This window comes from Anabas testudineus, chromosome 17 (assembly GCF_900324465.2).
Source record: "Anabas testudineus chromosome 17, fAnaTes1.2, whole genome shotgun sequence".
Classification (NCBI taxonomy): domain Eukaryota; kingdom Metazoa; phylum Chordata; class Actinopteri; order Anabantiformes; family Anabantidae; genus Anabas; species Anabas testudineus.
Genome location: NC_046626.1, coordinates 18,668,362 through 18,687,280, shown reverse-complemented (window position 1 = coordinate 18,687,280; position 18,919 = coordinate 18,668,362). Strand labels below are relative to the sequence as shown.

The window sequence follows — 18,919 nt, the reverse complement described above, 5'->3', positions numbered from 1 at the left end:
AGTAATTATTAGTGTCTTGTTCAACAAAGCTACAGTAGCAAACATCTTTATTGCAACCCTGTCTCCTTAAAATGAAATTCATGTGGAACTGACAAGCTTTGGTAAATATGTTCTGTCAGAAATGTACTGTTTAAAAGGTGTGAGTGTATCCGTCTTTCTAAGATGCATTAATCTTTATTCCTCCCCTGTGTCATTTTTTCAGTACGCACTCCACGAAAGTAGCCACTACAGTTTGTCCCCTGTGATGACAGCAATTGAAATTATACGTGACTTAACTATCATTCTCCCTACAGCTTGAGACAGATTGAAGGCAGAAAGAAATCCAGTGATATATAACAGTGATTCAGTCACCTGAATGGTTCAGTCGCTTATTGATCTGCATCAATAAGACAATGACACAAAGAAATCCCCATGTATAATATAAAAGCTTTGCCTGTTTTCAATCCAAGAACGTGATTTATCTGTATGTTAGCGAGTAAATAAATGTCACAAACAGATTTAGGTCAATTGTAACCATACTCTGAACAGAAACATTGGAAATATAAGACCGTTTTTATGAATACAGAATGTGTGTTTGGGTGAAAGGCTCCATAATAAATGTATTTTGAAAGTATCAGTAAACTATCAACATATTTAAGTGCGGTTTCTCTGAGCTACCACTCCTGGAAATTAAAGGTCTCGTGGTTGAGTTTAAGCAATTCAAACCAGTTAGTCGAGGTTAGGGGTTAGGAAGACTGTGGTCTTGGTTAACAATTGCAAAAGTCACCACTGACTTGTAGCACACAAAGGGACGTGTTGTCTTTTATTATTTTACCAAAACTGTGCCTTAATCCAAACTGTAATCGATTGTTATCATCACATAAACACAAAATCTCTCTCTGATTAAAGATGTGTGCTTTATACCAACCTCCTCCCTACAATATCTCTGAGGTATAGGAATGGACAGGAAAATATGTCACCAGTGAACATGAACTAGACAGCACTGAAGCTAAATTGAAAATATATTTGGCAAATCAAGTTAGCCGTTTTTGAATAGATTTTGTAACAGATGCGATTGCTTTACTGACACATCATCTAATCCCATCTCACTCTCCACCCCTCCCTCTCACCTCTCTTTTCTCCAAAGTACAGGGTCTGCTGTGCGGTGTTGGACCACTGCAGTGAGGAGTTGTCGCTCTCGGCCACCCGACAGGTCAGTATCACAGTGCCCCCCACGGACACAGTCTCATCTGAGGTCACCGGCTGCAAGGGGTCGTCGTCTAGGTAACAGGAGAGAGAAAGGGGAGAAAAATCAGAAGACATACAGCAACAAAGGCAAGTCAGCGACGGTGTGCTTGTATGAAACTACAAGTAAAAATAGCAGCAAACACAAACACACAAATCAGATAAACCCACAAAATACATTACTCGCCTCGCTCTCTCTCTCTTTTTCTCTCTATCTCCCTCCGCCCCTTCTCTTTCTCTTCTTGTCAGATTATCTATACATCTCTATCTGTCATTCTGAAAGCACAGTCACAATGTGCACACACACACGGACATGCTGTCAGAGGGACAAAAAAAGCAGACAAATGGCTATCGGGTTGTATGTCTGCGAGGCCAATGTAAGAGCGATGAGTCAGGAGCTGCCCTGGCATCTAGAGACTGCACAACCTGAGGGACCAGCAAAGATGAAGAGACCATGGCAGACAGTGGCTCCTAACAGGTCAAAGCAACAACAAGAGTCTGTCTCATACCTCTAATGGCATCGTCGCCCTCTTTTGTCGATATCTGTGTCCGTTTATAATGCCATGCATATGTATTGGCTGGTACAGAACAAGCTCAAATGGGACAGGCATTATGGAAATGAGCAGGTTGGAGAGACAGAGAGAGAGAATACAAATGACACAGCATAATGAAGGAATTCAAAAGGCAGGAGCTAAAACACCACAAAAACCACTGAACAGTGACCTGTCTGGGTGTGGAACAGTATTCAAATTAGCTCAAATTATGGTATTTAACAGTGCTCCCTTGATAACGGGTGATGGTGCAGGTTAATTCTGCTCTTTGCATTCAACGAGGGTGGCAGACGATTACGTGAACCAGAACAAGAGATGTATATTGAAATATGCAGTTCCTCATTATGGTAAGTAATACTGGATATGGCCGCGGCAGCACTTGTGGCTGTGTTAAGTTATTGTGGCCTTGTGTGATCGCCCAGCCTTGCTTTGCCCTCCTCTAACTTCCTGCTCCCTTCAAAACGTGCCAGCGCTCGTCCGACCTCAACTCAAGCAAAACAAAAATGGCATAACTGACAACGGAGGGAACATCTCCTAAGAAGATATGCCTCAAAGCGGTTTCCTCACCCCTGAAAATACGGCGTGTATAAATAGTTTAATTGGAACCAAATTGTCAAACGGGAGACAGGTTTATATTTGGCGTGGAGCGTTATCACATCCTTGCACCGGCGGTGGAATTGATTTTTTTTTTTTTTTTCTGCAGGAAGAACATCTGCTTAAGTGCGCTTCGGCGGAACTCCCATCAAGACATGAAAGGGGGTGGGGGGGGGGGGGGACCCTGGAAAAAAGGATGCAGAAAAAAGAGGCAAGCAAAGTAACTGCATGTAGCATCAAAAATACACATTTGCAGTACATGAGCTATGAGCAGCTGACGGCTTTTTTTTTTTTTTTTTTGTAATTTTAAAGCAGGATGGCCAATTCAGCATCTCAGCAAACATCAGCTATTAGAAGAGAGAAAAAAAAAAACGTAGCTTTGCCTCCGGGCTTAAAGGATTCAGAGCAGTAACGGCTTTTAAAGGTACAGTTGCTGTTTGCTGGTAGGATTCAAATGGCCCTCGGAGACTGCCAGAACCCTTCGTGTCAGACTAAGTCTCTCTCTCTGTGGTGTTTTAATGCAGCCTTGACCTTGTGGTTAGTTTATCTAAGCACCACGATGGCTGAGGGCAGAATGTGTGGTCAAGTGCACCATAGATTAGTGTCTCCTGTAAAAGCATCTTAGGCTAATTCTCGTAGCTGATTGCAAGAGCTCCACTACTTGACATGAACACTTAAATTGGCTGTCCCGATGCATCACTCAACTGCAGAGAGCTCCGGCAAGTTTGCCAAACTTGTGTTGCATCTCTGGCCGCCACTGGGTCCTGTCATTTGTGACCCAGAACACAAAACTCACTGTGACATTAGTACAGTTAACAGAATTTGAGGCAGCTACTATTAAAGTGAAAATATTTGAAATGATTCTTTACATAATATAGGATACTTATCTCAGCAAATCCCAGAGTGGCTACTTTTTAATGGGCTAAACCACAGATCCAGCTTTTCCTACCATTGTGCTCATTCAGCTACATAAATTACTGTAATTTTTTTCTTACAGGTTCTTTTTAAACATCTTAATAATTTCCACACTGCATATCCTCAAATATATTATTCCCTTTCTGCTTACTCCATCGTTTTATTAAATTTGTATAATGTTTACACTGAGTAAATTATTCAAACCCACAGTGTCAGATTTTCATATATCATCACCAGTATATGAGATGGAGATTTACTTGATGAATTAGACAGTGCATTGTAGACATAGCTTCAAAATTAAAAGACCTTTAAAATTTTAATCAAAATTGGAAACTGTTACAATTAAGTAAAGTTTAAGTTTAAGTACTTAAAGTTTAAGTAAACCTGACCTCTTATTACTCATTTCGAGCTGCAGAGGATAGATTTGATGAATTCTCTCATTTCTACACATTTGTTTGTCTATTTTTTTATTTGGCCACAGATCAGACTGTGGTTGCAGTGCGTTACAAGCTGCATCGAGTAATGCAAGCTATTAAGTAAAGGTTAATCTCATACTTATTGTGAATAATGCCTAAATGTTTTACTTACTTTGCATCTTAAATCTAAAGCTCCACTAATGCATACAAATCACCTAATGCTGTGCAGCAGAAGTGCATGGCAGCAACCTTGTTAGCCATACTGGTCAAATATTAATCACAGATAAGTTTGCTTTAATTTATGTGTGGTGCTGTGTGGGTATATTTTAACTGCATCAGGATAATTTATGAGCATTTTAATATTTCTAATATTTCAAACCAACTTCAGCAGCTATTATATGGTCAAATGGGTGAGGTTAACTGCTGTGGGCATTCCAGTAAGTTGGATGCCAGAGAGATTAGACTTTGTGAAATAAGATAATGAAAAGTTTCTGTGGTTGACAGACTTTATGGTGCATCCTAATGTGGCACGCCCAACTCCGCCAGTCCAAACTGGATCACGCAAACACAAACAGAGTCAGGCACCATTAGAATATGACCCTCATAAGCCTTGGATACAGATATTGCTGTTCTTCTTACCTTCGGAGCTACTTAAGAGTAAAGTCAAAAGGGGGAATTGAAGTTCAGCTAGAGTTGAAATGGTTAAGTCAGGCTAAACACACGGGCTGCAAAAATGAAAGCAGGCCTATCTATCCTTAGCAGACGTTAAGTTAAACACTGTGGCTTGCTTTTCTTTCTTCTATCATCACATTCGCTCCTCCACTCCCCCCTCAAGCTGTAAGCCTGAGGAAGACACGGGTATTTAAAGCAACACAATTTACACTTTCCCTAGCCAGCAACAAGGTGAGAGAACGCAGAGGTAGAAGGCTGACTGGGATACCAACTCAAGGGAGGGAGGGCGAGGAGGAGGAGGAGAGAGAGAAAGATGGATGGATAAGGCTATGTAGAGGAGGGTTGGTGATAAAATGAGGTGGGAAACAGTGTAAGTGTGTGTGTGTGGAGACAAGAAGCCAGTGAGACAGCTGAGGAAGTGTGAGGAGCTTGAGGGCTCTCCACAGAAAAGGGAAAAACTTAAAGGAAGGGCTTAACATTGTTTTTTAATTTGAGAATTGGTTTATTTGCTTTCTGTCTGAGAGTTAGACGAGATGAGCACGTTTAGCGGATGCAGGTGGAGAATAACTCGTGTGACTGAGGAGAAAGCACATAAACCAAGAAGTCGGTTCCTTCACATTACTGGTAACACATGGTGTCTTGTTTATTTTAAACATAAAAAGGAAATGTAAAAATGATAATTTGTGGTTCCAGACACAATAACAAGGCAAAACAAAAGGTCCTGCTGGGTCACTTGATTCGAAAGATATCTCAAGCTTCAAATTATATTCAGTCAAATCAGGTTGAGGAGGTTTTATTGTTTCATGTCTGTGTGTGTGTGTGTTTATATGAAATATCTGACCTCAGCTGCTTGTTGTTTGCTACCTTAAATAAACAGTCTGGTGGTGCATAATGCTGCCGCTAGCGTCGGTGGTCTCTCTTTTGAATCATGTCTCATTACGTTTCCCAAAAATCCGATCTCTCTTCTTTATTTCATGACAATTTATTCATTTATGCACGTCAGGTAGATTTTTCACAATGTTTTAAAGCTGAACTTCAGAATTTTAGACCCATAAGGACATCTAGCTTGAGCAATGTGTTGGCGAACAAGCCACAGATATACGAGCCAGATAGCAGACTCTAAGATGGTGCTCTTTCATCTGAATGAAAATTGCTCACCCAGTGTATTCGCCAAACCATCTGTTGATACATTAATTGATACACTGATCAACAGAAATGCACTTATGTGCATTTAGCAATTACAGCTCGATGATACCCATGTTTGGTGCCATTACACAAGCAAATCCTCATTTTTAAGTTACTGTTCATGGACTGGTTTTGTACTGGTGCATTTTCCTTTCAGCTAACTCTTGACTCCAGCGTGATGCTAAACACAGAAACATGGGACTGATATCAGCCTTCGAGCATATTTCTCCTTTTGAGTCCACTCATTTGACTGCCTAAAAGAGAATCGGACATTTCCACGTTTATCCCCCTCTCTTCCCTCCTCCTCCATCTGTCTCCCTCGATCTCCCCACCCTCCCCCCTCTCCATCTGCCCCAGTGTCCTCGTTGGTTTCCTCTCGTCCTCCCTCACCTCTCCGCCCTTCTGTCAAGCTTCCTCCCTCTCCTACCTTGTTCCCTATGAACTCATTTACTTCTCCCATCCTTAAATCCTTCTTTCCCTCCTTTTTTGTTCTCCCAGGGAGTCTTTGCAGTGCTTCTGCTAATTAGTGTGGGTTAATGAACTTTATTTACTGTAAAAGAAGCGTGTGGGTGTGCACCTTCTGCATGTAGGTCTGGACTAAGTGGATGTGCTCGTGTAATGAGATTATTGTATGTTTTTGCATGTGTGGTGTGTATTTGCAAGTGTTTGTGTGAAAGGATGCACTTGTAGTCGCTCTGAAAGGCGGTGATTATATGAACGAGTGTACGTATGTGCACGTCTCTTTATGTGGTACAAATTTGAGGCTCAAGAAGCTTATTACTGATGTGTGTGTGGCTGTGTTTGCATGCAAGTGTGTTCGCACTCGAGAGCGGTTGTATTTGTTTTGCAGGGATGAATTTATCTGTTTCTGCAGTGCAGTGTGTGGGACAAAGTTCGGTATGTGTATCTGTCTGATTTATGAGATGGTTTTTATCTGCATGTGGTTGAGGCTACGGGCATCTGTGTGTTAGAGTGTGCATTCTTATGTGCATATCCATATTTTACTGTAGCTGAGAGTGGTGTTACAATGTGTGACAGACAGAGTCATGTGTCACTGTGCTGCTGCTGCTGCTGTACACATCTGATGGGTAACTTAGCCTACAGTGTGCGTTTTGATGTGGCACGGTGTGATACAGGCCATTACACTCACACAGAAGCATCCACTCGCAGCACATTGCAAGCGTGCTGACACCCCCCCCCCCCCCCTCCAAATTGTACGCAGGAGCATACTTACACACGCTCATAAAACATACAGACACGAAGCAAACTACACCTACACTTACAGAGACACATAAATATGTTGAAATGTGCTTAAGAATACACGTAATAGAGTTGGACACATAAAGACAGGCACACACTCTTTTTCACAACACACACAGAGAACACATTCAGACGCACACGCACAGCAACCTCCCCCACACCATTCATCTACGCCCAGCTGTCCCCGACTACCACCCATCCCCCTTGATAAGTGTGTGTGTGTGTGTGTGTGTGTATCTATACAGTACGTGAGCGTGCCCACCTGCCCACCTCTACCCGCCCCAAGCTGCCCTCTCACCCACCGCCTTCCTCTTGTTTACTGTACCTCCAGCCCCACCTTATCTGCCCGCTGTGAACCAAAAGATGTAAATTCAAACCAGAAATTTAACAGTCTGTCCAGTGAAAAACAAAACATCTGCAATGTAAAACAAGTCATTTTTCAAGTGGCACCCCCCCTCCCTTTCACCGTGAAACAAACACTTCTCCAGCTCTTCAAGTGCACAGCAAAGCGGGTGTAGCAAAACGCTTTGTTTTCCGCCTGATTTTCACAGCTTCACAGCCTTTAACAGAGAAACAATGTTCCAATTGTCATTCTGTTGTCCTGTTGCCATTATCTAGGGGTGCTGAACAAATTACTTATAATCTTTGAGGGGTGTGGGTGGGTGGGGAAGCGAAGAGGGATTGAGAGGGTGGGATTGGGCTGTGTATTTGGGATTTTAAAGCCCCCCTCCTGCCGTCTTAGCACAAACAAACTCCTTAGCCCTTAGTTTTAACTCCAGCCCGTCTTTGCGGGGGACTCTGGACGCCCAAAACAGCCGCCACTGTCTCCCATCAAGTACCTTCTCCATCCACCTCCAGCAGCACCAACCCTACCACCTCACCCTGCCTGTCAAACATAGTTAGCTCAGAGCTCAGACAATCCCCCTCGACCTCCTCATCCTCCCACACACATACACACAAAACCAACACACAAACACAACCGCACCATTACAGCCCAGCAGAGTGTCTGCAGCAGCAGAAAGGCGCCAAGCCGCCCACCCCACCCTGCTACTGGAACAGAGCGATGAGAAAGAAAAGAGAGCGCGGGTTGAGGCAGAGGGGGGGGAGGAGAGAGACGAAGAGGGGTTCAGCTTGCAGAAAAGGGCAGCAGCATCACTGCTGACAAAAGAAAAAGAATAATGATTTGCCAGAAAGAGAAAGACAAAGAGAGTTGGGGCAGTGAGAGAGCAAGAGAGAGATAGAGAAAAGCACAGGGGAAAACGGAGGGAAAGAGAAAGAAAGAGGAAAGGATGGAGTGAGAGGTGAGCGAAGGACACGGCAGAAATAAGCATATATAGATAGATGAGAGCAATGAGGAGAGCTGACAGGGTGACTTAGAAAAGGGCCAAAAAGACTGAAAAAGCAGAAAAAAAAACCAAGGAGAGCAGAATGGAGGGAAGTGGAGCAGAGTGGGAGAACGAAAAATCAAAAAGGAGACAGGGATGGAAAAGAGATGCTGGCAGACGTGGTTAGGTGAAGAGAAAAAGCAACAGAGGGCTCTAATAAGACTTGAAGGATAGGTCTGGTTTGTTTTGAGGCTATCTTAATACAATAAAGCACGCTGAGTCCCCTGTAATGATTAAGTTTGTGATCTCCTACTAAGGCGGCTTTACTGGATGTTATGGGTCAAATCCATTCTTGTTCTTAAATTCAGCTGGTTAAACATTGGGGATGGAGAGAGGGATGCATCCGAGTGGTGGTGGACGGGCATTGCAAGCTGTCAATTACTGTTCATACTTTCTATAATCTTAATAATGCCACACATAAATTGAACGTAACCTGAGTTTCTGCAGAACTCCCATCTGCTGCATGAGCTGTTTGAAAGTATTATCTGATTCTGTGTCTCCCATCTTTTACAGTTACAGTCACAATTAGTAAGCTCAGGAGGAATAGCCACACTAACTACTACCAATAATCAAAAAAACAACATATTATTTTGTTGCTAATCAAACTCATTAGTCAGCTACTGTTTTTTTTGCTATAATTAGCTATGTAATCATCTTTCTGCTGTGATTTGATAACTTCCTTTCAGCATAAAGCACTGTAAACCACTTAAGTAATAGTGATCATTTTCTGACAGCTGTGCCAGCTAAGATCCTTTAAGAAATGAACCGATTGGACACAGACAGAATGCGAAACAGAAGCAAAGAGATGTTTTTGATTTAAGAGAAGAGCCCTTGACTGCACCACAACGCACAGTTCCAAAGAACCTCACCCACCAGAAATTATCATTTGATGTGAAAAAATGGAAAACCGGGCTTTATACGTCCATCTGTACACAGAGAGAGAGAGAGAGAGAGTGAGAGGGAGAAAGATAAAGGGAGTGAAATCTTTAATGTCTTGGCAAATGCACTGACAGCCCCTGCCAATAGACCACTTAAAGAAATGAGTAGTCAATTACCAGTAGTCTGCCCTTTTGACTAAGATCTCTGGACCTGCAGCGGGGAGCCTCAGGACCCGCTCTATATCCGAATACAAACAACATCCATCTTTTGAAACAATAACATCAAAAAGGCCGGAAAAAAAAGTTTCTGAAAGGTTCTGGATAATACACAAGAGTGTCACAACTCCACAAACAACATAAGCATGAAATGGGAGACAACGCAATGTCATAGTTTGTCTTTCAGTGGAATCACATCATGATATTACTGTTTCACCAACTAAACAAACTGTGAATTAAAACTAACTCAATCAAGCACTAAAGTTCTTGTTTTACATGCACAGATTTTATGTTTGATGCCAAGCACGACAACACAACGCAGCTCACTGCAGCAAACATCATATTTTTGATGTGGTTTTCTAATTAATGTAAATCTCAGTGCTCAATCTTTTGCTGAAACTTGACGGTAGCATGGTTCCCGGTTTCTAAAGAGTTAGGGTTAGGAGATGGCCCTTTCCTGTTTGAGCATGACAAAGCCCATGTGTACAAAGTAAGGTCAAGTTCTTGGACTTGCCCGACATCAGTGCTCGACCTCATTAATGCTCATGTGGCTGAATGGGCGCACATCCCTGCAGCCAAGACAGCTTTCCCAGAAGAGTGGGGGATGTTATAACAGCAGATGAATTTCAATAGTTATAGAATCACATGTTAAACAATTCAACTTAATATTAAAATGTGGATATGCTTTTATTTTTTATTTTGTTATGTGAACCACACACACATTCTGCACTTATATGTAGCAAACCCAGCAACACTTTAACATACAGTACGTGCACTGACATACAGACGCAAGCAAAGTCACCATCTTCAAACTGCTCAAACCATTATGTTACACATGCATATATAACATATATCAATATATAATTCCACTCTACAGATAACAGCACAGACTGAGGCAAACGGCTCGTGATGCCCACGGAAGGGCCAAGATTAGAAAAGACGAACCGTCCTTAAGCTTGAGCAAAAGAGAGAAGCTGAGGCGGCTGAAGGGAGGGAATGAGTGAAGGAGAGAGAGGGAGACGGAGAAAGAGACCGCAAGAGAGAGGGTGAGCCAGCGAGCCAAAGGTGACGAGGGAAGATATGCTTCAAATTAAATCATTTGGAACAAAGGGGGATTGTTGCCAAGCAACCCAGCCAGAACGGGGTTACCGGAGCAACCAAAGTGACCTGAAGCCTGACCTAAGAAACGGAGTCGCCATTGTCGTCCGTTGGCGCAAAAGCACAGACAAACACGCACCTCCACCTCTCCCTCTCTCTGTCTATTGCTTTCAAGGTCCATTCGCTAAACACAAACAGACAGAAGGTTTCTCCGGGAAAATGCAGAACACAACTGAAATGTCATCGTGTGGCACAAACAACAAGCAGGGCTTTCAATCACGAGGGGTTTTAAAATTGAGAGGGGACGAGGTTAGGCAGCTAATGGATGACATTAGCCAAAATCAACAACACATGAACTGTCCAATGTCCAAGATGAGCTTGTAGAATAAATAAGTAGAGTTGTTTTCCAGAGGGTTTTGGCAGCATTGTCAGTACACAAACACTGATTTGAGATGATGGATGGATCCCAGATTCTTCCTCAGTAAGGGAAAGTGTATGCACAGCCTCATTTAAGAAACTATTAGAAAGGTTTTACGTTGGAGAGCATTTATGGCAAAATATCTCTGCACTTCTGTAACTGTGAAAACAGAGAAATATCTCAGTGGCAAAATCAAGATCATTGTGAAAACCTTAAGCCACTTTGTCACCAGGGTGCTCGGCCGACAGTTGAAACTCTTCACACTTGTGTCGCTTGGCGTGAGGCCAAACAAGTTAGAACACCACGGACGCCTTTGAGGAGAGACAGTCCATAAGTGTGTGCTGTTATACCTATTCGTGCGAATCTCTGTGACAAGACTACAAAGACCCACCAAAGACACAGAGCTCCTGGAGGGAGATCAGGGAGGCAGTGTGATGCAATTAGGAGGAAGCTATAATGACAGGTATTTTGCTGCACCTGTGGAAGAGGACATTCGCAGGATTTCAGAAAAGGGATTAACACTTTGACCGTCTGACATGGTTGGACAACACATTGTAAGTACTAGTTTGTTTCCCCTGAACGCGGTTACAAAAGCAGCTTCACGCTTTCAGAGACCCCTCTTCAAGACGGCTGCCAGTGAAATCCACCGAGGTTACTTTATAAAGTCGATCTAGCATACAGTGCTTTAAGACATGATGTTTTCATCCCGGCACAATCAGATAATAATTAGAAATGTGCTCTGATACAGATGTACTACAAACTGTGATATTTGCAAGTGCTAACTGAAGTCAGTGAACAAATAAACGTGTTCTCTCTTCTCGTCATGTAATTGTTGCTGAGATACACGAGACTGGATGTTCTACTGGATGTCTTCTTTGTTTTGTTTCAGGCAGAACTTCTTTCTTTCCTCTACTCTCTGCACCTCTGACTGCTCAGCAACATGACATGAAAGGACGAAGGAGAAGTTTTGGAAATGTGTGTGTGTGTGTGTGTGTGTGTGGAAATGGCAAGACAAAGCTGGGTTGAGATAAACAGAAATGTTAATGTGGACCAACGTGTACAGTGTGTATACTATGTGTGTGTGTGTGTGTGTGTGTGTGTGTGTGTGCTTGCAGGGTTCGTTTTCCCCTTTACTGGAAGAGTGTGTTTGTCAGTGTATTGGAATGCTCTCTCCTTGTATTCGGGCATGTTTCTTTTCTCCAGGGACCACTTTGGGAAAATGTGTGTGTCCTTCAGAGTGTGCCAGTTCTTGCTCTTGTGTGTGAGACTGTGTGGGCATGCGTATCCCCTCTTCTTCCCCCCGCTGTGTCTGTGGGAATGAGTGTATGTGTTGTAAAGATGAACGCCCACTAACGAACGCAACCTTTCAGACGGCCCCCACGGTTTGTCGCTCCCAATCAAGACAATGGAGATCAATGAAAGAACAAGGCGAGGGAAGGCAAGATGAAGACGATGAGGAAGAAGCGCGGGAGGGGCGGGGGGGGGACTTGCTGCTTCCAACAATGACACAGACGGTGAAACAATAGAAGCTGGACGGTGGCGGTTATCTGTATGCAGGCTGAGTGGTGGGGTGGCTCCAGTCACCGTTAGGGTGCCCCTCGTGGGCTAATTGCTAAATAGGGTCACTCCAACTGTTCTGCCCCCCAACACTGGAGAATTGGTGCGACCCTGTGACCCACTTGACACAAAGGATAAAATATTAAGTTAGGGCTTCATACCATATGATAACATCTAGATGCAGACGTACAGAGATGTACTTTAGGCTGAATTGTGTCTAGCACCATTTGCCGATTTGTTTAACATCACAAATGTAAATGATTATGACTAAAATATATAGTTTACACATATTCATTCTGATTAATTAATTTCTACTGAAATAAATTACAGTGAAATGGAACCATTTATTGCTGGAGATCTCCTGGTAGCTCCATCAATGACCTCTGGACCATAATGATTTTGCAATGCGAGCACAGCGGTGCACAGCACGCACCTACACACGCTAAAAATACTGTACATACCACGCACAGCATAATGCATGGTAGTGATTTTACATTAAATATAGTAAATAGGTGGGTAAAGTATGAACACTACACGGTGTCAATCATAAGACAAGCTACCACTTACGCAACCTATCATCTGTTGCACTTTCAGAAAAGGACTTAATGTAACTGACATTCATTTCATATTACTTAGTGTAATGTATTCAAACAATGTATTCAAACTGAATTCATCACTGCTCAGTATTTCTGTGTAAATTCTATTCTTGTCAGGGTGGAAAAACCTTTAAAACATCACTTAATGCATTACAGAACACTAAAAGTCATTTTCTAACCATACCTCTTAGCAGCTCTGTAAGATCAGTTGACCCATTATTGATTCAATGGTAGGCCACAGTCAGAGATTTATTAGGCCCCTTAAATGAAAAGAAATGTTCTGATCCACAAAACAGAATATTTAAAAGTGTTCAAGAGTAAAAATTCTGCAGGCGTTTCAGGTACCAGCCAGATACCATCATCCCCAATGTGCAATATAAATTTATATCATGAAGTTATATGTCAAGCTAAAACACCGAGTAAACACCAAACACCATCCACTATATCTTCGCGCACAGATCCGTGATGGATGTGCATCCAGCAGATGTGCAGATCTGTGTGCACTGTAGCATCAATGTCATTTGAAAAGCTCATGTCACCCAATCTACAGCTGTCAGAAACTATGAAAAATAGGCTAATTTTATAGATTTATCGCCTTGGGGTTTCAACGAATGTACATCTGATGGGTTTGTACAAGTTATCCCCAAATTTTCTTTCATTATCCCAAGGTTACCCCCTTTTTAAAACGTATTGCTTGGCGTCCCTGATTAGCTGGTATTCTTTTGAGGTATGCACTTGACGGCTAACAAAATAATAACAAACAGAGATTTAAAGGCTTGGTTCCCCCACAAACCCTTTAGAACAGCTTTTTTGCTCCTTCTCATAGATTTTAATGTCTCTGAACTCTGTTGGAGGGATAAACTCCATTTTCTGAAAGCCCTTTTTTATTATTTTGTGTTTTAATGATGGTAGTAGGGGAGTGCTACCTAGGTGTTCAACTTTAGCTGAGATCTGGTGACTGCATAGGCCATACAGCACCATATGATTCACCTCATTTCCATACTCATCAAACCATTCAGTGAGGCTAAAAGCCTTGCATGGAAGCGTCTACATTTATTATGTCTCTGAGCTCAGTTGTTCGTATTTTTCCTCTAATTTGTCATTCAGTATACAGCATGTGCATAATGTCACTTGCTTATGAAATGTCTGACAAAAGCCTGCACTGAAATGTAGATAGTCCTCCAAATTAAATGACAAAATACAGCATTTGTAACTGCCTTTTTCTCAGTTACATGTACACGCTTTTTCTGATCTGACAGCCCTACTGACGAGACGGCATCATTAGTCTGTGCGTAGTAAATCAGTTACCAAATTACTTGGTTATAGACAGGGAATAATGGTTCGGGTTAAATGATCTCTTTAGTATGGTTAAGAGTGCTTTGGCTTCAAACATACTTCCATACTTGCTGATTTCTATCCACTGTCCAACAGTGCACAGTGGATTTTCCTGTCAGTGCACCCCATTCTGTAAAATGATGCAGTAATTAACCAGTCGTTAAGGTTAGGGAAACATCGTACTCATGGTTAAAACACTGTGAGTAGGAAACAGGAGAGAGCTCGACCTTTTATTTGTCTCATTCGACCACATGACCACCTCTGTTATGCAAACTTTATAGCTATAGAACATCACCTCACTTCCTCCTTTGCTCCCATCATAATTACTACAACCACTAACGGGCTTTGTCATGTAAACACATGTTGTATTGAGGCACTTGCAAAAATTATTCTGTCAATGACATTTGAAAGCAATCTCAAATGTCCAAATCCAATAAATGGACTGTAAGACTGTGCACAGAAGTAATTTCCTATTTTAACTCATCGCTTACTCACAGCTCCCATACAGGTTTTGAGAAGATGATGTTTTATTTTATCAAAGTAAACTTCACCGAATGAAAGGCTCTTCCTCTTCCTCTGGTCTCACTGACCTCTTTTAGTACCTAACCATGCAGAGCTTTGTCTTTATTTGTCACAGTTTGTGTACACTAGCTGCTGTCATCCCAATTCAATACACTGTTTTGTTTGTAGTGCTTAAAAATTGACTTTTCATGTCTATGTGCAAATGAGAAAATATTCTTTGGCCAGTTGTTTGAACTGACCTCTTTTATTTCCACACTCTAGTGACCACTAGACAATATACTCAAGTGCACACAGTGTAAACATCCGGTGCACATACTTGCAGAGCCACACTATAAGTAGTCCTCTTGGCTGAGCTACTGTACGACAGCACATTACTATGATATACTTATGCTCTCCATTCATACACTCAGTCATGACGCTGAATCTTATTTAATGTCACAAGACACATTTGCCTGGAGTGGAGCCCTACAAGCTGAGCTCCGAGAGAAAAGGACTGAAGTTCTTTTCTTGCTGTCGTCCTCTGTTTCTGCTCCCTCTGTATTGCTTTCTTTCTCCTGTATCTCTCTATCTCCCTCTCAGCTGTGATCACACCCGCCTCACCATTCTCACTCTCTCTCTCTCTCTGCCTCTCTACCTCTCTCTCTTCTCCTCTGCAGTCAGTGAATTCCCTCGGGTCCGACAGCAGGAGACTATTACACTCACAGACGGATTTGCTCTCCTCCAATTTCTCTCTGTCCTCTTCCTCCCAGCTCTCCCCCTCTTTCTCTCCTTTTCTTTCTCCTCCTTTGCTCCTCCTGTGCTCTGAAGCTTCTGCCTCCTCTTATTCATTTCCTCCATCATCGTGAATGTGTGCATTTGTGCTCTCATGCACAGGTCTTGCAACCCGCCCCTCCCTTTCTCACTCTTCCTCCTCCCCTCCTTTCCTTACTCTTTCTCCTTTTCTTCAGTCAATATAATTGGCATTGCAGGAGTGCTCCCTGCAGAGTATGCTAAAACAGAAAGCACAAAAACACAGGGTGAGCAGAGAAGGAGGCAGGAAGGGAGAGAGATGTGGATAAAAGCAAAAAAACAACCAGAAAGCAAGAGGGGAGGACAGTAAAGCAGAGAGCATAGAAGAGGGATGAAGAAGAAGAGAAAGCAACAGAGAAAAGGACGTAAAAGTGATGAAAGAGGTGGAGACACAAATATACAGAAAATCAGGAAGATAGATAAATTAAAAGGGAAGAAGACAGAATGAAAATAGAAGAAAATAAGGTGACTTAGCAAAATAAAAAGGAAGAAAAAGTTGTGAGACTGAAGAAAAGAGAAGCAAGGATTTAAGGACGGAAGGAATACAAGGGAGAGAAGACAATGAGTAAATGAAATTAAGAAAAACAAAAAAGGAGGGAAGAGAACAACAAAGCAGGAGGCTTCCAAAAAGACAAAGCATAACTAAAAATGAGGCACCAAAAATAAGAAACTGGGAGGGACATGAGAAGAGAAGAAAACAAAGAGCAGAAAGGAGGACACAACATGATGTAGATGCAGGCAAGATAAGACAAAAGTATAAGCAGAGGAGAAAACGAGGACGAAAAATAGAAGAGAAAAGTCTTGACCATAGCAATCAGGAACCAGAGAAACCAGAGTGCATCCATTCAGAAACTAGGCAGCCACTCAAGGCAAATTCAGCAATATATCTTATCCTGACTAGACACACAAGTGCCAAACCACATTACACTGAGAACCATCCTGAAATAACCCAGACTTCAATAGCAGCAGCACTCTCTCTGTCTCTGCCTCCACAGGCTCTCTGCAGGTTTCACAAGGAATATTTTAGTTTAGTTTTAGGTTAAATTGAAGTTACAGGAAATATTTAATGTTAAGGTAAATTGGCAAAGACGAAAACACTACTCCCACCGCTGTGATGTTCAACATTTGTCCTAAATGAACCAACACAGACTCATAACAGGCAGATAACTGCATAAAACACTCAGGCGCAAGTGACAAACACCAATAAGAGTGACATGGAGTGACCTGAGCTGACAAACCTGACTCTGAACAAATTCGGAGAGTCGGAGAGCAGAGATTACTGACATTACACTACTTATTTACCTAAGATTACAACATCACAATGACGTCTGGCTAATGAGTCCCTCACTAATGAGCTAATGAATCTCCTGCTATCACTCAGGGTTGGTGAAATGAAATGTTGTGTTGTGCAGTCTGAATGTGACACATGTAGGGCTGCAACTAACCTTTGTTTTGATTACTATGAATTCATCAATTATTTTTGGATTACCTCAACAGTCATGTAGAAAACAAAATGTCAAAAATGAAGACATATCACCGTCACAACACAGGCTGAAAGATGTGTTCAATTACATTTCCTCTTTTTCTGAAAAGCAGAAAACAAACGTTATCATTCCTGAGTTCTTAGCTCTTATTTTTCAATTCAGTTCAATTATTTCATGCACTTGCAACCTTGTCACACTTATGTCAGGTGAAACATGAAACTGAGTGCAGCACTTAATCTTTACTTAATGTGTCACTTAATCCCCAAGTATTGTTCTTGATTTAATTTGGATTGCAGTGTATAAATTAGATGTAGACGTATGTAAATGTGCATTAACAAGAAAATCCTGGCACTTAATGACTTGTTGCCATCAAAGTTTGATGTCACTTGAAAAAAATCACAAAAATATTTCCTGACAATCAAAATTCTCCTACTCCAAAGTTGGTGTAATCAACATTTTATGACAACAATTTGAAAACTACAATCACTTGTAGTGATGAACTTACAAAGACTGAACTTTGCTGTTGGCTCCACAGAGCCTCAGGGCATTTTATTATGGAAAAAAGCCGTGTAGTGTGTTGTGCATGTGTCACAATAATTTTTTGTTGCTTAATATTTTCTCTCTTATTTTGTGAAACTATGCTGAACAACCTCTGGAGAACATACATCAGATGAAACTTATAAACATTTTGAACATATCTCATGATTTAAACAGAATCAGAGTCATTTTTTCCTGATCAAACTGATCATCAACAGTAGGTTATGACAGTCTCTCTGCAGCAGACATTTAAACTTCTTTCCCACTCACCTTCCAGTCTACAAGTTAGCGTTAGATAGTTAAACTTGACTTTACCCTGCAGCATTCCTCAGTTTACACGGTGACCACAGACAGTCACGCTGCAGCTTCTATTGTCCTTGGATGGCAAGGAGGTGCATTTACTTTTAAATTTGTACGTCCTATACGAGTTGTCGGCAAACAACAGTCCAACTCCGCCTCATTAACCAGCAGAGGCACCACTGTGTGGTGGTGGGTATTATGGTAACTACCGAACTAAGCACAACACAGTACATTCCCTTATGGTTGCATGGAGTATCTTCACTGTCTGAATTATAGGTTAAATCTATTCCTATCCTAAATAACAGCAATTAGTTGATAATCGATCACTGACACACATACAGTGGAATTATGACCCTAACAACAAGAGCAAGATAATAACAGATGGTCCAGAGTTTAATTAGTGAAAGCTCTGCAGCTATACCAAAAGTGTTGACAAAACAGATTTCAGCTCTGAGCAAGACAATTTGAACACAAATATGTTTCTGATCAGTGTTGAGCTGTTCGGACTGAACGGTTTTCATTCATTCTTGCTTCTCATAATGTCAATTTTGTCTGCGACTGTTTTTAGTGAAAAAGTTCTAGGAACCCGCTGCTCAGCACAAAGCCGACAGACACAATAGAGACTAGCAGGTGAAAATATTAGAGCACTTAGCAGGTAAAGAAACAGATATTTGCCTGAGGAGTTGCTAGAAACCAAACGAATGCTGTTGTTGAAAGAAGCACAAAGAATATTCGGGTCACACATGAAGAGAAAGGTAGAAAGAATGAAAGGCAGTAAATAAAGCAATAGTAAAAACTATTTTTAAATACACTTATGTGGCAGTGTCGTAGCTGTACTACGTACAGATATACAGTATGTGGCATATGTCTCAGATTTAATGGTAGTTATATGGAATGAGAGGTTTATGTAAATAAATCAACATGTATATCTATTTGTATACGTAAAAAGCTTTAGGGACACTTTTCATGCCTCTAAATAGTCTGTAA

General features: G+C 41.7%; 1 protein-coding gene across 2 annotated transcripts in view; it reads right to left on the bottom strand.

The window, feature by feature from the left end:
* Window positions 1–18,919, bottom strand: part of cadm3 (cell adhesion molecule 3) — a 74,144-nt gene that overhangs the window by 39,699 nt on the left and 15,526 nt on the right. For both annotated transcript variants that reach the window (XM_026375331.1, XM_026375333.1), the window contains exon 3: window positions 1,110–1,259. In XM_026375331.1, coding sequence (XP_026231116.1) covers window positions 1,110–1,259 — 150 coding nt within the window. The remainder of the gene's footprint in view (window positions 1–1,109; window positions 1,260–18,919) is intronic.